This window comes from Hordeum vulgare, chromosome 6H (genome assembly GCF_904849725.1).
Source record: "Hordeum vulgare subsp. vulgare chromosome 6H, MorexV3_pseudomolecules_assembly, whole genome shotgun sequence".
Taxonomy (NCBI): Eukaryota; Viridiplantae; Streptophyta; class Magnoliopsida; order Poales; family Poaceae; genus Hordeum; species Hordeum vulgare.
This window is the reverse complement of record NC_058523.1, coordinates 456900963-456920248: the sequence shown is the minus strand read 5'-3', so window position 1 is coordinate 456920248 and position 19286 is coordinate 456900963. Positions and strand designations below refer to the sequence as shown.

The window sequence follows — 19286 nt, the reverse complement described above, 5'->3', positions numbered from 1 at the left end:
AGCCCCGCTCAAGGTGTTCAACAAAAACAACTATTTCCCCTTCCTTGGGATTGGGGACTTCTTCTCCTAACCCGGTGCACCAACCAATAACCTCCTGAGGGTCCAAATTTCCCGTTTTCACATAGTCATTTTGTATAGCATCATTAACCTTGGTGGGGAGCCAGTCGCTTTTGAAAACAGCGCCCATGCTACAAAAGGGTAAAATTATGGGTGAATTGACATGCCAAGCATCTACTAAAAATGGTGAAACAATTTCGTTTGACTCGCCAAATAATTTGTCCGGGTCAGGTTGCCAGGGCGACTTATGAAACTCTTGCTACTTAAGGGAGCAGTGTTTCGGAGCATCAGTGGCATTTCTTAAAATGGTGAAGTATGAGGCTGCAAACAGATTTCACTTGACAAGCAATAGATTATGGATCTACCAGGCAGACGGAAATGAATGCAGAAAATGAGTGGATATAACAACCTGCGGCTAAGGTGGGGACAGTAATATTGATTTGGTAAAGCCCAACTCTAAGTATGCAAGTAGAGGCCGAACAAATAAAGGTATGAAAGACATCGTTGTTCTCGTTATCATCGCCGCCAACTAATCAAGAATAGATAAAGCCATTCGGGAGGTACCAAGAATGCAGTAGGGATGAACTTCGAAAAAAACTTGGATCTGCTCTTAAATGGCAGAAAGCTAACCTGGTGGATACGGCAAGAGACGGTCGACGGCGACGAACTGCTCAGCCACGACGAGATGCGCGGACGGCGATGAAGGTCTCGGACGGATGCGAAAACCTCGGGTGGTGACGAGGTGTTCGACGGCGACAAGGTGCTCGACGGCGGCGAGACGGTCGATGGTGACGTACTGTTGGAATTATGCCCTAGAGGCAATAATAAATATATTTATTATTATAATTCCTGTATCAAGATAATCGTTTATTATCCATGCTATAATTGTATTGAATGAAGACTCATTTACATGTGTGGATACATAGACAAAACACTGTTTTCTGCGTGTTGATCGTGTCATTTTGTTGCTACTGTTTTCTGCGTGTCAAGTATTTGTTCCAATGACCATGAGATCATATAACTCACTGACACCGGAGGAATACTTTGTGTGTATCAAACGTCGCAACGTAACTGGGTGACTATAAAGATGCTCTACAGGTATCTCCGAAGGTGTTAGTTGAGTTAGTATGGATCAAGACTGGGATTTGTCACTCCGTGAGACGGAGAGGTATCTCAGGGCCCACTCGGTAATACAACATCACACACAAGCCTTGCAAGCAATGTGACTTAATGTAAGTTGCGGGATCTTGTATTACGGAACGAGTAAAGAGACTTGCGGGTAAACAAGATTGAAATAGGTATGCGGTTACTAACGATCGAATCTCGGGCAAGTAACATACCGAAGGACAAAGGGAATGACATACGGGATTATATGAATCCTTGACACTGAGGTTCAAACGATAAGTTCTTCGTAGAATATGTAGGATCCAATATGGGCATCCAGGTCCCGCTATTGGATATTGACCGAGGAGTCTCTCGGGTCATGTCTACATAGTTCTCGAACCCGCAGGGTCTGCACACTTAAGGTTCGACGTTGTTTTATGCGTATTTGAGTTATATGGTTGGTTACCGAATGTTGTTCGGAGTCCCGGATGAGATCACAGACGTCACGAGGGTTTCCGGAATGGTCCTGAAACGAAGATTGATATATAGGATGACCTCATTTGATTACCGGAAGGTTTTCGGAGTTACCGGGAATGTACTAGGAATGACGAATGGGTTCCGGGAGTTCACCGGGGGGGCAACCCACCCCGGGGAAGCCCATAGGCTTTGAGGGTGGCGCACCAGCCCTTAGTGGGCTGGTGGGACAGCCCAAAAGGGGCCCTATGCGCATTGGAAGAAAAATCAAAGAGAAAGAAAAAAAAGAGGAGGTGGGAAGGGAAGGAAGGACTCCCACCCACCAAACCAAGTCCAACTCGGTTTGGGGGGGGAGACCTTCCCCCCTTGACTCGGCCGACACCCTTGGGGCTCCTTGAGCCCCAAGGAAAGGTCCCCTCTCTCCCACCTATATATACGGAGGTTTTAGGGCTGATTTGAGACGACTTTTCCACGGCAGCCCGACCACATACCTCCACGGTTTTTCCTCTAGATCGCGTTACTGCGGAGCTCGGGCGGAGCCCTGCTGAGACAAGGTCATCACCAACCTCCGGAGCGCCGTCACGCTGTCGGAGAACTCTCCTACCTCTCTGTCTCTCTTGCTGGATCATGAAGGCCGAGATCATCGTCGAGTTGTACGTGTGCTGAACGCGGAGGTGCCGTCCGTTCGGTACGAGATCGTGGGACTGATCGCGGGATTGTTCGATGGTACGGCAACCGGCAAGAGCCATAGGGTTGTCTTTATACTAACGTTTGTGCTTGCAGATGCGTTTACTATTTTGCTAGGATGTAGCTTTAGTAGTAATAGCATGAGTAGAACGACAATCCCGATGTCGACGCGTTGATGGACAAGAAGATCGAGTAGCACGACAATCATGGTGTGGCGCCGGTGACAAGAAGATCGTGCCGGTGCTTTGGTGATGGAGATCAAGAAGCACGTGATGATGGCCATATCATGTCACTTATGAATTGCATGTGATGTTAATCCTTTTATGCACCTTATTTTGCTTAGAACGACGGTAGCATTATGAGGTGATCTCTCACTAAAATTTCAAGACGAAATTGTGTTCTCCCCGACTGTACACCGTTGCTACAGTTCGTCGTTTCGAGACACCACGTGATGATCGGGTGTGATAGACTCAACGTTCACATACAACGGGTGCAAAAAAGTTGCGCACGCGGAACACTCGGGTTAAGCTTGACGAGCCTAGCATGTGCAGACATGGCCTCGGAACACATGAGACCGAAAGGTCGATCATGAATCATATAGATGATATGATTATCATAGGGATGCTTACCACTGAAGCTATACTCAACTCACGTGATGATCGGACTTGAGCTAGTGTAAGTGGATCATGAACCACTCAAATGACTAGAGAGATGAACTTTTTGAGTGGGAGTTCAGCGTATAATTTTGATTAAGTTAAACTCTAATTGTCTTGAACATAGTCTATGTCCACTTTGAATATATTTGTGTTGTAGATCATGGCTCACGCGACAGTCACCCTGAATTTTAATACGTTCCTAGAGAAAGCTAAGTTGAAAGATGATGGAAGCAACTTTGTAGACTGGGCTCGTAATCTTAAGCTAATCTTACAAGCTGGGAAGAAGGGTTATGTCCTTAATGCTGCGCTAGGAGATGAACCACCCACTACGGCTGATTAGGATGTTAAGAACGCTTGGTTAGCACATAAGGAGGACTACTCAGTAGTTCAATGTGCAGTCTTGTATGGCTTAGAACCGGGACTTCAACGTCGCTTTGAGCGTCATGGAGCATTTGAGATGTTCCAGGAGTTGAAGTTTATCTTTCAGAAGAACGCCCGGATCGAGAGGTATGAGACCTCCGATAAATTCTATGCTTGCAAGATGGAGGAAAACTCGTCTGTGAGTGAACATGTGCTTAAAATGTCTGGGTACTCAAACTGTCTAGCTGAGCTGGGGATTGAACTCCCGCAAGAGGCTATCGCTGACAGAATCCTTCAATCACTGCCGACAAGCTATAAAGGCTTTGTGTTGAACTACAACATGCAAGGGATGAACAAGTCTCCCGGCGAGTTGTTTGCGATGCTGAAAGTCACAGAGTCTGAACTCCGTAAAGAGCATCAAGTGTTGATGGTGAATAAGACCACTAGTTTCAAGAGAAACGGCAAAGGCAAGAAGGGTAATTCAAAGAAGAGCGGCAAGCCTGTTGCCAATCTGACGAAGAAACCCAAAGCTGGACCTAAGCCTGAAACGGAGTGTTACTATTGCAAGGGTATGGGTCACTGGAAGCGCAATTGCCCCAAGTATCTGGCAGATAAGAAGGCGGCCAAAGAAAAATCAGGTATATTTGATATACAAGTTATTGATGTGTACTTAACCGGCTCTCGTAGTAGTGTCTGGGTATTCAATACCGGTTCTGTTGCTCATATTTGCAACTCGAAACAGGAACTGTGGAATAGGCGAAGGTTGGCGAAAGATGAAGTGACGATGCGCGTAGGAAATGGTTCCAAGGTTGATGCAATCGCCGTCGGCACAGTGTCACTTCAGTTACCGTCAGGATTAGTGATGAACTTAAATCATTGTTATTTAGTGCGTGCGTTGAGCATGAACATTATATCTGGATCTTGTTTATTGCGAGACGGTTACTCTTTTAAGTCAAAGAATAATGGTTGTTCTATTTCTATGAGTAACATCTTTTATGGTCATGCACCCAATGTGAGAGGATTGTTCATATTGAATCTTGATAGCGATACACACATACATAACATTGAGACCAAAAGAGTTAGAGTTAACAATGATAGCGCCATATTTTTGTGGCACTGCCGCTTAGGTCATATTGGTGTAAAGCGCATGAAGAAACTCCATGCTGATGGACTTTTGGAGTCACTTGACTTTGATTCACTTGACACGTGCGAACCATGCCTCATGGGCAAGATGACTAAGACTCCGTTCTCCAGAACAATGGAGCGTGCAAGTGACTTGTTGGAAATCATACATACCGATGTGTGTGGTCCGATGAGCGTGGAGGCACGCGGCGGATATCGTTATTTTCTCACCTTCACAGACGATTTGAGTAGATATGGTTATGTCTACTTAATGAAGCACAAGTCTGAAACATTTGAAAAGTTCAAGCAATTTTAGAGTGAAGTTGAAAATCATCGTGACAAGAAGATCAAGTTCCTATGGTCTGATCGTGGGGGTGAATATCTGAGTTTCGAGTTTGGTGCTCACTTAAGACAATGTGGAATTGTTTCACAGTTGACACCGCCTGGAACACCACAGCGTAATGGTGTGTCCGAACGTCGTAATTGTACTTTATTAGAGATGGTGCGATCTATGATGTCTCTTAACGATTTGCCGTTATCGTTTTGGGGTTATGCATTAGAAACAGCTGCATTCACTTTAAATAGGGCACCATCAAAATCCGTTGAGACGACACCATACGAACTGTGGTATGGCAAAAGGCCAAAGTTGTCATTTCTTAAAGTTTGGGGATGTGATGCTTATGTCAAAAAGCTTCAGCCTGAAAAACTGGAACCCAAAGCGAAAAGGTGCTCTTCATAGGTTACCCAAAAGAGACACTTGGTTACACCTTCTATCTCAAAACCGAGGGCAAAGTGTTTGTTGCTAAAAACTGAGCTTTTCTCGAGAAGGAGTTTCTCTCGAGAGAATTGAGTGGGAGGAAGATAGAACTTGACGAGGTTATCGAACCTCTCATCCCTCTGGATGGTGGCGCAGGGCAAGGGGAAACCTCTGTCATTGCGACGCCGGTTGAGGAGGAAGTTAATGATGATGATCATGAAACTCCGGTTCAAGTTTCTGTCGAACCACGCAGGCCGACGAGACCACGTGCTGCTCCAGAGTGGTATGGTAATCCCGTCTTATCAATCATGTTGTTGGACAACAATGAACCTGCTAATTATGAAGAAGCAATGGTGGGCCCAGATTCCAACAAATGGCTAGAATCCATGAAGTCCGAGATAGGATCCATGTATGAGAACAAAGTATGGACTTTGGAGGTACTGCCTGAGGTCCGCAAGGCTATTCAGAACAAATGGATCTTTAAGAGGAAGACGGACGCTGACGGCAATGTGACCGTTTATAAAGCTCGACTTGTGGCAAAGGGTTTTTCACAAGTTCAAGGAGTTGACTACGATGAGACATTCTCACCCGTAGCGATGCTTAAGTCCGTCAGAATCATGTTAGCAATAGCTGCATTTTTCGATTATGAAATCTGGCAGATGGATGTCAAAACGGCGTTCCTTAACGGTTTCCTTAAGGAAGAATTGTATATGATACAACCCGAAGGTTTTGTCGATCCTAAGAATGCTAACAAGGTGTGCAAGCTCCAGCGATCCATTCATGGACTGGTGCAAGCATCTCGGAGTTGGAACAAACGCTTTGATGAGGTGATCAAAGCATTTGGGTTTATACAAGTGGTTGGAGAATCTTGTATTTACAAGAAAGTGAGTGGGAGCTCAGTGGCGTTTCTAATATTATATGTGGATGACATATTGCTGATTGGAAACAACGTAGAGTTTTTGGAGAGCATAAAGGATTACTTGAATAAAACTTTCTCTATGAAGGACCTAGGAGAAGCTGCTTACATTCTAGGCATTAAGATCTATAGGGATAGATCAAAGCGCGTGATAGGACTTTCACAAAGCACATACCTTGATAAAGTTTTGAAAAGGTTCAAAATGGAACAGTCCAAGAAGGGGTTCTTGCCAGTTTTACAAGGTACGAGATTGAGTAAGACTCAGTGCCCAGCAACTGATGAGGATAGAGAGCATATGCGCTCCGTCCCATATGCTTCAGCCATAGGCTCTATCATGTATGCAATGTTGTGCACTAGACCGAACGTTAGCCTGGCCATAAGTATGGCAGGCAGGTTCTAGAGTAATCCAGGAGTGGATCACTCGACAGCGGTCAAGAATATCCTGAAGTACCTGAAAAGGACAAAGGAGACGTTTCTCGTGTATGGAGGTGACGAAGAGCTCGCCGTAAAAGGTTACATCGATGCAAGCTTTGACACGGATCCGGACGACTCTAAGTCACAAACCGGATACGTATTTATTCTTAATGGGGGTGCGGTAAGCTGGTGCAGTTCCAAGCAAAGCGTCGTAGCAGATTCTACATGTGAAGCGGAGTACATGGTTGCCTCGGAGGCGGCTAAGGAGGGTGTGTGGATGAAGCAGTTCATGACAGATCTTGGAGTGGTGCCAAGCGCACTGAATCCAATAACCTTGTTCTGTGACAACACGGGTGTCATTGCCTTAGCAAAGGAACCACGGTTTCACATGAAGTCCAGACACATAAAACGACGCTTCAACCTCATCCGCGACTACATCGAAGCAGAGGACGCAAATATATGCAAAGTGCACACAGATCTGAATGTAGCAGACCCGCTGACTAAACCTCTTCTACGGCCAAAGCATGATCAACACCAGAACTGTATGGGTGTTAGATTTAGTACAATGTAATTCACATGATGATGTGAGGGCTAGATTATTGACTCTAGTGCAAGTGGGAGACTGTTGGAATTATGCCCTAGAGGCAATAATAAATAAAGTTATTATGATAATTCCTGTATCAAGATAATCTTTTATTATCCATGCTATAATTGTATTGAATGAAGACTCATTTACATGTGTGGATACATAGACAAAACACTGTCCCTAGCAAGCCTCTAGTTGGCTAGCCAGTCGATCAAAGATAGTCAGTGTCTTCTGATTATGAACAAGGTGTTGTTGCTTGATAACTGGATCACGTCATTAGGAGAATCACGTGATGGACTAGACCCAAACTAATAGACGTAGCATGTTGATCGTGTCATTTTGTTGCTACTGTTTTCTGCGTGTCAAGTATTTGTTCCAATGACCATGAGATCATATAACTCACTGACACCGGAGGAATACTTTGTGTGTATCAAACGTCGCAACGTAACTGGGTGACTATAAAGATGCTCTACAGGTATCTCCGAAGGTGTTAGTTGAGTTAGTATGGATCAAGACTGGCATTTGTCACTCCGTGTGACGGAGAGATATCTCGGGGCCCACTCGGTAATACAACATCACACACAAGCCTTGCAAGCAATGTGACTTAGTGTAAGTTGCGGGATCTTGTATTACGGAACGACTAAAGAGACTTGCCGGTAAACGAGATTGAAATAGGTATGCGGATACTAACGATTGAATCTCGGGCAAGTAACATACCGAAGGACAAAGGGAATGACATACGGGATTATATGAATCCTTGACACTGAGGTTCAAACGATAAGTTCTTCGTAGAATATGTAGGATCCAATATGGGCATCCAGGTCCCGCTATTGGATATTGACCGAGGAGTCTCTCGGGTCATGTCTACATAGTTCTCGAACCCGCAGGGTCTGTACACTTGAGGTTCGACGTTGTTTTATGCGTATTTGAGTTATATGGTTGGTTACCGAATGTTGTTTGGAGTCCCGGATGAGATCACGGACGTCACGAGGGTTTCCGGAATGGTCCAGAAACGAAGATTGATATATAGGATGACCTCATTTGATTACCGGAAGGTTTTCAGAGTTACCGGGAATGTACCGGGAATGAGGAATGGGTTCCGGGAGTTCCGGGGGGGCAACCCACCCCGGGGAAGCCCATAGGCTTTGAGGGTGGCGCACCAGCCCTTAGTGGGCTGGTGGGACAGACCAAAAGGGGCCCTATGCGCATTGGAAGAAAAATCAAAGAGAAAGAAAAAAAAAGAGGAGGTGGGAAGGGAAGGAAGGACTCCCACCCACCAAACCAAGTCCAACTGGGTTTGTGGGGGGAGACCTTCCCCCCTTGGCTCGGCCGACCCCCTTGGGGCTCCATGAGCCCCAAGGAAAGGTCCCCTCTCTCCCACCTATATATACGGAGGTTTTAGGGCTGATTTGAGACGACTTTTCCACGGCAGCCCGACCACATACCTCCATGGTTTTTCCTCTAGATCGCGTTACTGCGGAGCTCGGGCGAAGCCCTGCTGAGACAAGGTCATCACCAACCTCCGGAGCACCGTCACGCTGCCGGAGAACTCTCCTACCTCTCTGTCTCTCTTGCTGGATCAAGAGGCCGAGATCATCGTCGAGCTGTACGTGTGCTGAACACGGAGGTGCCGTCCGTTCGGTACGAGATCGTTGGACTGATCGCGGGATTGTTCGCGGGGCGGATCAAGGGACGTGAGGACGTTCCACTACATCAACCGCGTTCACTAACGCTTCTGCTGTACGGTCTACAAGGGTACGTAGATCACTCATCCCCTCTCGTAGATGGACATCACCATGATAGGTCTTCGTGCGCGTAGGGAAATTTTTGTTTCCCATGCGACGTTCACCAACACGAACTGCTCGGCCGCGACGAGGTGCTCGACGGCGACGAAGTCTTTGGGCGGCACCGAAGCTTTCGGATGGCGACGAGGTCTTTGGGTGGCGGCGGAACTCTCGGGAGGCAATGAGGGTTTTCACTGCGATAGTGGGGAAGAGAAGGGTGACAAGACTTGTAGGTGGAATGCGCTTAGTCCCTTCCTCCCGCCTATTTATCAGCTCAGGCGCTAGGATCGAGGCGCCACAAGCAGGAACTACCAAAAGATAAGGATTTGCCATGATGGCGCCCCGAAATTTTTGGGATAACGATACCGAAGGATCCGTTGAGGATTACGTCATTATCCTTTCCGGGATTCAAGGGATAAGGAGGTGCCAACAAGAAATGGTTTGGCGACTCAAGTTTTTCCGCAACAGATGGCGGTTTAAGTGCATGGTGTATAAGAGGAGTGAAGATGAATCGCCCTTAATTGAGTAAGGATATTGGCGTGAAGGAAATTCAAGTTAATCTGGGGCCTAATGTTGGGCATATTATCTGTTGATAACCCGCCCAAGTTGGGCCGGGTCACCAAAGCTGGCGATTCATCTAAAATGTGGTTCGGGCCTTGGCCTGGTAAAACCGAAGGTTGTATGGCGGTTTACGACTTCCGGAAAGAGTCCATAATAGAGAAGGTGTCCAAGCTTTGGAAAGGTGGCGACTTAGAGATCGTAAGAGTCACGATTTGTATAAAGGAAAGGACCCTTGTAAACCCTAGGGACTCGACCTGTATATAAAGGCGAGTCCCAGGGAAGAAGAGGGCAGGTTAGAAATCATCGAGTGCTAGGTCAGGCGAGTTACGCCCTCCTTGTAATCGAAACTCCATCAATACAACACAAAGCAGGACGTAGGCTTTTACCTCCTCACGAGGGGCCGAACCTGGGTAAATCTCTGTCTCGTTCCCGTTCAACCCCTTTGAGTCGCCACCAAGGTGCGATGGCTCCAACACTAAGTTCTTTCACGAGGACATCTGCCGTGACAAAACCACGACAGGGTAGGTCCCAAAATATAGATTTCTTCTTCCACATGGGTGCACGTCCCTCAATGTCATTCGGAATAGATTGACCGCCAGGACCCTTTCCAAAGATTACATGTAAATCATTGACCATATCAAGTATGTGATCACCAGTACGGAGGGCGGGCTTCTTCCGGTGATCTGCCTCGCCTTTGAAATGTTTGCCATTCTTTCGACATTGATGGTTGGTTGAAAGAAATCGACGATGTCCTAGGTACACATTCTTCCTGCATTTTTCCCAATATATACTTTCGGTGTCATCTAAACAGTGCGTGCATGCGTGGTATCCCTTGTTTATCTGTCCTGAAACGTTACTGAGAGCAGGCCAATCATTTATGGTTACAAACAGCAACGCATGTAGGTCAAATTCCTGCTGTTTGTGCTCATCCCACACACGTACACCTTATCCATTCCACAACTGTAAAAGTTCTTCAACCAATGGCCTTAGGTACACAGCAATGTTGTTGTCGGGTTGCTTAGGGCCTTGGATGAGCACTCGCATCATAATGAACTTCTGCTTCATGCACAACCAAGGAGGAAGGTTATAGATACATAGAGTCACGGGTCAGATGCTGCGATTGCCGCTCTGCTCCCCAAAAGGATTAATGCCATCTGCACTTAAACCAAACCATACGTCCCTTGCATCACGTGCAAAGTCCCCCCACCTTCTCTCGAGTTTTCTCCACTGCGACCCATCAGCGGGTGCTCTCAACTTCCCGTCTTTCTTACGGTCTTCCTTGTACCATCGCATCAACTTGGCATGCTCTTTGTTTCTGAACAAATGTTTCAACCGTGGTATTATAGGAGCATACCACATCACCTTTGCAGGAACCCTCTTCCTGGGGCGCTCGCCCTCAACATCACCAGGTTCATCTCGTCTGATCTTATACCGCAATGCACGGCATACCGGGTATGCGTTCAAATCCTCGTACTCGCCGCGGTAGAGGATGCAGTCATTAGTGCATGCATGTATCTTCTGGACCTCTAATCCCAGATGGCAGAGAACCTTCTTTGTTTCATACATACTGTCAGGCAATTCATTATCCTTTGGAAGCTTCTTCTTCATTATTTCAAGTAGCTTACCAAATCCCTTGTCTGATAAACCATTATGTGCCTTCCATTGCAGCAATTCCAATGTGGTACTGAGCTTTGTGTTGGCATCTTCGCAATTTGGGTACAAACCTTTTTTGTGATCCTCTAACATGCGTTCGAACTTCAACTTCTCCCTTTCACTTTCGCATTTTCTCTGTGCATCGACAATGACCCGGCGAAGATCATTATCGGTCACATCGTCTGGTGCCTCTTAATCTTTAGCTTCCCCGTTGCAGTATCACCGTATTCAGGGAAGATAGGATCCGGATAGTTGTCATCATCCTCTTCTTCTTCGTTCTCTTCCATCATTACCCCTCTTTCTTCGTGCTTGGTCCAAACATAATAGTGGGGCATGAAACTCTTCTCAAGTAGGTGGACGTGAAGGGTTTTCGGGGAAGAGTAATCCTTCGTATTCTCACAGTTAACACATGGACTGTACATAAAACCATTCTTCTTAGTTGCCTCGGCCACACCGAGAAAATTACACATGCCCGTAATGTACTCTGAAGTGCGTCGGTTACCGTACATCCATTGGTGGTTCATCTGTATTATGAAATTAAGTATATCAAAAACCATTACAGAATATCATGTATAGAGAAAGGACCAAATTGATACAAGTTCATCATCACATTAAAACCAAAGTACAATAGTGATCAAATGTTATTACTGCAACCGGGACTAAAGGTGTTGCGGCAGGAGCGAGGACCATTGGTCCCGGTTTGTGTCTGGAACCGGGACCAAAAGGGTCAAACGAACCGGAACCCTGGCCCGGCCGGCGCCCTGGCCTCACGAACTGGGACTGATACACCCATTGGTCCCGGTTCATAACCTAACCGGGATTAAAGTTCTTATCTCGCCTGGACCAAAGCCATGTTTTCTACTAGTGTGACTGAATTGTTTCGTATCACACATGTGAAACTTATTAGTTGAAAACAATGAAAAAATAGCGCGCTGTACAAAATAGCGTCGCCCATGAAAATATGCTATTAGCATGCTATAGCACGCTATACCATGTTATTAGCAAGATATTATACACTAATCAATTTAGCGAGCCAATTCTATATACGCTATAGCGTGCTATTAGCGGCAGTATAGCGTTCTATTTTTTTTCAGTGGTTGAAAATGAAAGGGGATAAAAGATATCCAAAAATTGATTCTGCCATCCATTTAATTTGTAGTCCCATCAGCAAAAAAAAGGTATGTATCTTACATTTTCTTCCTATTATTTCTTGTGTATATACGTACGTACCTGGCTACTATCTAGTTACTGTTCACCCATCACCAATTGGCGATTGTGCAATCTAGCTAATCTACGTAATGTAATGTAATGGAATCCTGAATCCTTGCGCGAGCGATCACGAGATGACGGTCTTGAGCCTGTAGTTCTTGACGATGCCGCTGTACACGACGAAGTTGAGCGTGCACATTGCAGCCATGGCCCAGAAGAAGTAGTCCAGGTGGCCCTTGTTGAGGTCGTCGGAGATCCACCCGGGGCTGTCTCCCGACGCCGTGAAGGCCTCCACGATGGCGTAGATGAAGGAGCTCATGTAGCTCCCCAGCGCGATGGTGAGCAGAGCGAGCGACGTGCACATGCTCTTCATGGTGTCCGGCGCCTCGTCGAAGAAGAACTCTAGCTGCGCGATGTAGCAGAAGACCTCCCCGCCGGCCAGGAAGAAGTACTGCGGCAGCTGCCACGAGATGCTGATCTCCTCCCCACGCGCCGCACTGTCCAGCCGCTTCATTTCCACGAGCGCCGCCACCGCCATGGTGAGCGCCATGAGGAGCCGCCCGGCACCCATCCGCTGCAGCGGCGACGGCTCGCCGTCACCGCTGGAGGAGAAGCTCCTCAATGCCGGCACGATCACCTTGTTGTACAGGAGCACCCATGTCATGACGCAGATCACCTCGAAGGAGGCCAGCGACGCAGCGGGCACCGGCACCGACAGGATGGTCATGTCCATGGCGCTGCCCTGCTGCACGAACGTGGTGTTCATCTGCGAGAAGGCCGATGACACGACGACGCTGGTGATCCAGACGGGCAGCAGGCGGAGCAGGATCTTGAGCTCCTCCACCTGAGTCACGGTGCACAACTTCCACGAGGTCGCTTCCTCCGGCCTCTCCTCCATGTCCGACTGCGTGACGACGGCCGCCTTGTCGAGAAACTTGAAGTCGCTGGTGTGCGCGATCTTGGGTTGGGGTGAGTCGATCTTGTCGCTGACCTCGTAGAGGTGTCCGGCTTCGGCGGGCACCTTGATGCTGATCTTCTTGCACGCGGCGGCGACGACCTGGCAGAGGCTCTTGAGCGGCGTGCCGGTGGGCATCCGGCGCTTGTACACGGGCGTGGCGAGCACGAAGGCGGCGAAGGCGAGCGCGATGCAGGCGGTGGCTATGCCGAAGCCCAGGCCCCAGCTGATATTCTGCTGGATCCAGACGAGGAACACGCCTGAGATGATGGGGCCGAAGCTCACGCAGAGGTAGAACCAGCTGAAGAAGGAGGCCTTGCCCTCCCGGTCAGCCACGCTGTCGTCGTCGAACTGCTCCGCACCGAATGGCAGTAGAGACGAGCGCACCCCGCCGCACCCGATCGCCACGAGGTACAGCCCCATGAAAGCCACGGTCTGTGAGCTCAGCGCCCACGTGCCGGTGGTTCCGGCGCACGACGCGCCCGCCGCGCACAGCGCCGCCGTGGTCGTGGGCACGAACGCAGAGAAGGTGACGAGCATCATGCCGAGGAGGTAGACGGCGAGGGAGACAAGGATGGTGTTGTAGTTGCCCCAGAAGGTGTCGGCGATGATGGCACCGAAGAGTGGGGTGAGGTAGCTGGTGCCGAACCAGGTGGCGACGTTGGAGGCGCTGGCGAGGTTGCTGCCGTGGAGGACAGTCTCCAGATACACCACCAGGTTGGTGGAGATGCCATTGAACGCCGTGCTCTCCAGGCATTCGAACACTGCACCAGACAATTGCAAAGAGTTCAGTTAAACCACATTTTTGTTAACTGAAGAAACAATTTCCACAAAAGATGGAGGTTTTGCTTACAAAGAATTACTGCGGGTGCCTTGCTGCCGCCGCCGCCGCGCTTCTTGTGCTTCAGGAGCGGCACCTGCAGCTGCAGGCTATCGTCCTCTTGACTCTCTGGGCCGTGACTCTGCAACAGAGATAGATTACAGGAATTGTTAGCAGCCAGAACAGAATCTGTACATGTCACGCATTTTTTGTTTTTAACAGAGATAGGTTGCAGGAATTGACGAGTTCTGGAAATGATGCATGCTGCAGCAAGACTGTGATGTGGACGTGCTTGTCTGATTAGGAAAGGAAGGGGCCTGGATACGCACGTATTAACCACGTGTTAAACCCCTTTAATGCTGGCGTACACACGCACGCATGAATTAATCGTGTGTTGTTGTAAGTTTGACTCGGTCTATTTAATGGAGTTACCCAATGTTCTTCTTGTCTTCTGGATTTTGCATTTCAGTTTTCATCGTACTGATCCTCCTTCCAGAACAAACAGGGGGCAGCGGAGGAGGAGGAGGATGGTGGCAGGGAGCTAATCGTTACCTCGGGCAGGAGCGGCGCGTGCTCGCCTCTCTCCATGGCGTCCATGTCGCCGGCGAGCTCTGTGTCTAGAGGAAGATGAAGTAATGCGAACATAGTTTGAGATAATCTTAGCTAGTAATTTCAGCTGTGTCCTCCGTCAACTCTGTGAACTCTTTCTTAGCTCGCCTCAGGCTTTGGCTGCTGCTGCTGTGTTCTGCTTCTGCTGCCGCGGACGAAGTTTATATAGCAAGCAGGACTAACTTGGACAGGATCCAGCGGCTAATAATCCACAGCAGTATTATAATCTCTCTCACCAACAACTGCTCATGCGTGCGCATACCGCATACGAGTTTGTTCTCCAAGCCACGAAGTTTCCGCGCAGTAGGTGGCGGCTACCGGCTAGGTGCTTGCGTTGCAGCCTGCAGTTTCATCAGGTTGCATGCAGCCACTCGTCGCCAGTCTCCGGTCTCCGGAGTGCGTGCCATGTCCGATTGTTCATCTATTTTTAATGGAAACGTGGCAATTTGCTTGGCGCCGGGAGGGAGGCTGACTGAAGTGGGCATGGTGACTGCCAAGTTGGGATCACAGGGACAGCCGGGTCGATGTCTCATCCTGTGGCGCGGTAGGTTAGGTGCCAGGAACGATGATGAGCTGATTCTGTCAAACGGATAACTATGCTAGGTCAAACTTTTCGTTTATTTTCGTATTCATTCACTTTACAGGTGAGCTTCTGAACTGTTCCTTCCTTGATTTGGAGGATGCAATTTGGATAAAAACAACTGTCAGTCAATCGATGTGTGCTGAAGAGTGCACCAGTGTATTTGACCCCCTCCAGGACCACGAAGTCTGTACATCCCACCTCTAAGGTCATATCCGTTCGAGTTCAACTCGCGGCTTAGTGCAAATACAACGCGTTCTGTCAACCCAAATGGACAATATTTTTGTTCCTTTTTATTCGTTTGGGTCGTTCATCTGTCTTTCTATTTCTATTCGCTTTTTTAAATGGATCAGCTGACGCATTTAATGGGAAGCAAGTGGATGATAGCACTCTGACAGTAAAATAATAGAAAAGATATGGATGGGTTGAGCTAGCGAATTAAATAAGTAGGGAGAGGTAGGTGAATGGATGGAGAACAAGTGGATTAGGCCGGACATAGACGGACGATGCAGACGTAGAAAACGTTTGTTTTGTGTGTGCATGCAACCCCAAATATAGCCCATTTGCGTCAGAAATGGATGACATGACACAAAGCGGATGCAAAATTAAAATTGATCTTTGCATTGGATCATCACTTTTGTCCGCGACGAACCATACAGACGCGGACGGACGACTTGGGTCCTCCCGTTAAAATTGCTCTTAGCACTTGATGTACCTACACCTCAAACTTTTTTTTCGAGAGTACGCCAAAGGCGTACCATATTTTTGTAGAAGGCTGAAAGTTTAATTACAAGAAGCTGGCGTAGAATGCGAACATTCAAGCCAGCCGACTCCAACCGATCAGAACTAAGGCTACTCTCTCACAAATCGTTGTAGACCTCCTACTCCTATCCCTGCAATCCTAAGATCCTAGACCTCCTTCGCGATTTGGCACAACAATTGCGTAGGGTTCTTGAATTGCAACGGCCTGTTAAACACCTGATCTGAATGTTGAGCTCTTGGAACCCCAAAGACCAAACCTCGCTTGCATATACGCATTGAATCAGAATGTGCTCGACGTTATCTTGGTCCTGTAGGCATATGAAGCAAGGCGAGGGGTGTTCTTGCAATCCATGTCTCGCGCGGCGGTCCGAGGTCCATAGCCGTAGTTGCACGGCCAACCAAGCAAAGATTTTGCGCCTCAGGGGTGCCCAACTCCTCCATACGCACTTTGCAAAGGGGACCCTATCTAACCCAGCGCACAGCCTTTGATAGGTAGATCTCGCCGTGTAAACTCCTGAGTTGTCACAAGGCCACGAGAAAATGTCCCGCATCTGCGCGTCCCTCTGCACAGATCCAATCGCGTGCCCAAGATGCATAAGTTGGAGTTAAGCCGCGAAGGAAATGTTGTCGTGGATGTCCTGGAGCCATCTGTTATTATCCAGTGCCTCCTGAACCGTCCTCCGGTTGCGCGTACGAGTATCCACGCTGCTATAAGTCAGCGGTGCGATGTCAAAGATCGCAAAACCATGAATCCATCTATCCCTCCAGAACAGTACACGACTCCCTTTGCCCACCTTGATCATCACTAGGCTGTCGAACACCTGCCTCGCCAACTGGTCATCAGACATGGGAATGCCTTGCCACGGTCTGCCTGGGTCAGTTCTACGGAGCCATTCCCAACGGACTCGCGGCGCCAAAGCTTGTAGTTGCAGATTCTTCACGCCCAGGCCACCGAACTCAGTCGGCCGACAGATGGAGTTCCATGCGACTTGACAGTGCCCTCCACTAACCTTTTCTTTTCCTTTCCAGAAAAATGCTCTCATCCAGCTATTAATCTTCTCAAAGGCCTAAATCGGCGCTTCCAGAACCATTAAGTGGTGCACGGGCCTCGCTGCCGCAACAGACTTCACTAACACTAGCATGCCGGCCCGCTGGATTAGCCCTCTCTGCCACGCGGGCACAAAGCGTTTGGCTTGGTCCAGAAGGGGTTGCCATTGCGCCCTCGTGAGTTGCCGGATAGCCAGCTGCAGGCCAAGATACTTGCAAGGGAACAAACCACCATACGAGGCTTCGATCCTCCACGTACCAAGCAGCACCCCAAGAAGAAATGCGACGCCGACGATGCAGCCGCCCGGACGGGTCCTAGGATTTCCCCCGGCACGCGGAGGGAGGATGGGGATGGATACCACCGACACATGTTGGGGAACATTGCATGGGAAACAAAAAATTTCCTACGCACACGAAGACCTATCATGGTGATGTTCATCTACGAGTGGAGATTAGATCTACGTACCCTTGTAGATCGCATAGCGGGAAGCGTTAAGAAACGTGGTTGATGTAGTGGAACATCTTCACGTCCCTCGAACCGTCCCGCGATCCGTCCCATGAACCGTCTCGCGATCCGTCCCACGATCCGTCCCGATCTAGCGCCGAACGGACGGCACCTCCGCGTTCAGCACACATACAGCTCGATGACGATCTCGGCCTTCTTGATCCAGCAAGAGAGACGAAGAAGTAGATGAGTTCTCCGGCAGGGCGATGGCGCGCCGGTGTTGGTGATGAACTATTCCTGCAGGGCTCCGCCCGAGCTCCACAGAAATCTAATCTAGAGGTAGGACTATGTGGTCTAGGGTTGAGTTGCACGTGGAAAAAGTTGTCTCAAATCAGCCCTAAATCACCACTATATATAGGAGGGAGGGGGAGGAGGCTTGCCTTGAGGGCCAAGCCCTCAAGGGTGCACTGTCCAGGAGGAGACGAGTAATCCTACTCCAATTAGTATTGGAAAGTGGAGTCCTTCTCTTCCTTCCCACCTCCCCTTTTTTCTCTTTGGTTTTTCTTTTCATGGCGCCAAGGCCTTCTTGGGCTGTCCCACCAGCCCAATAAGGGCTGGTGCGCCACCCCTAAGGCCATTGGCTTCCCCCGGGTGGGTTGCCACCCCTCCCGGTGAACTTCCGGAACCCATTAGTCACTGCCGGTACAATCCCGGTAATGCCCGAAAACCTTCCGGTAACCAAATGAAGTCATCCTATATATCAATCTTCGTTTATGGACCATTCCAAAAACCCTCGCGACGTCCGTGATCTCAGCCGGGACTCCGAACAACATTCGGTAACCACACATATAACTCAACTATACTAAAACATCATCGAACCTTAAGTGTGCAGACCCTGCGGGTTCGAGAACTATGTAGACATGCCCCGAGGTACTCCTCGGTTAATATCCAATAGCGGGACCTGGATGCCCATATTGGATCCTACATATTCTCCGAAGATCTTATCGGTTGAACCTCAGTGTCAAGGATTCATATAATCCCGTATGTTATTCCCTTTGTCCTTCGGTATGTTACTTGCCCGAGATTTGATCGTCGGTATCCGCATACCTATTTCAATCTCATTACTGGCAAGTCTCTTTACTCGTTCCATAATACAAGATCGCGTGACTTATACTTAGTCACATTGCTTGCAAGGCTTGTGTGTGATGTTGTATTATCGAGTGGGCCCCGAGATACCTCTCCGTCACACGGAGTGACAAATCCCAGTCTTGATCCATACTAACTCAACGGACACCTTCGGAGATACCTGTAGAGCACCTTTATAGTCACCCAGTTACGTTGCGGCGTTTGATGCACACACGGTATTCTTCGTGTGCCAGTGAGCTATATGATCTCATGGTCATAGGAACAAATACTTGACACGCAGAAAACAATAGCAATAAAACGACACGATCAATATGCCACGTTCATAGTTTGGGTCTTGTCCATCACATGATTCTCCTAATGATGTGATCCCGTTATCAAGTGACAACACTTGCCTATGGCCAGAAAACCTTGACCATCTTTGATCAACGAACTAGTCAACTAGAGGCTCACTAGGGACAGTGTGTTGTCTATGTATCCACACATGTATTTGAGTTTCCAATCAATACAATTCTAGCATGGATAATAAATGATTATTATGAACAAGGAAATATAATAATAACTAATTTATTATTGCCTCTAGGG

General features: G+C 48.3%; 1 protein-coding gene across 1 annotated transcript; it reads right to left on the bottom strand.

The window, feature by feature from the left end:
- Positions 1–12252: 12252 nt before the first annotated feature.
- LOC123403071 (protein NRT1/ PTR FAMILY 8.3-like) lies at positions 12253–14862 on the bottom strand. The gene is made up of 3 exons (XM_045097045.1): positions 14668–14862; positions 14149–14257; positions 12253–14059 (listed from the first exon to the last, which is right to left on the bottom strand). Exons 1-3 carry the CDS (start codon positions 14758–14760, stop codon positions 12468–12470), a joined length of 1794 nt encoding a protein of 597 aa, XP_044952980.1. The 5' UTR covers positions 14761–14862; the 3' UTR covers positions 12253–12467.
- Positions 14863–19286: the final 4424 nt, after the last annotated feature.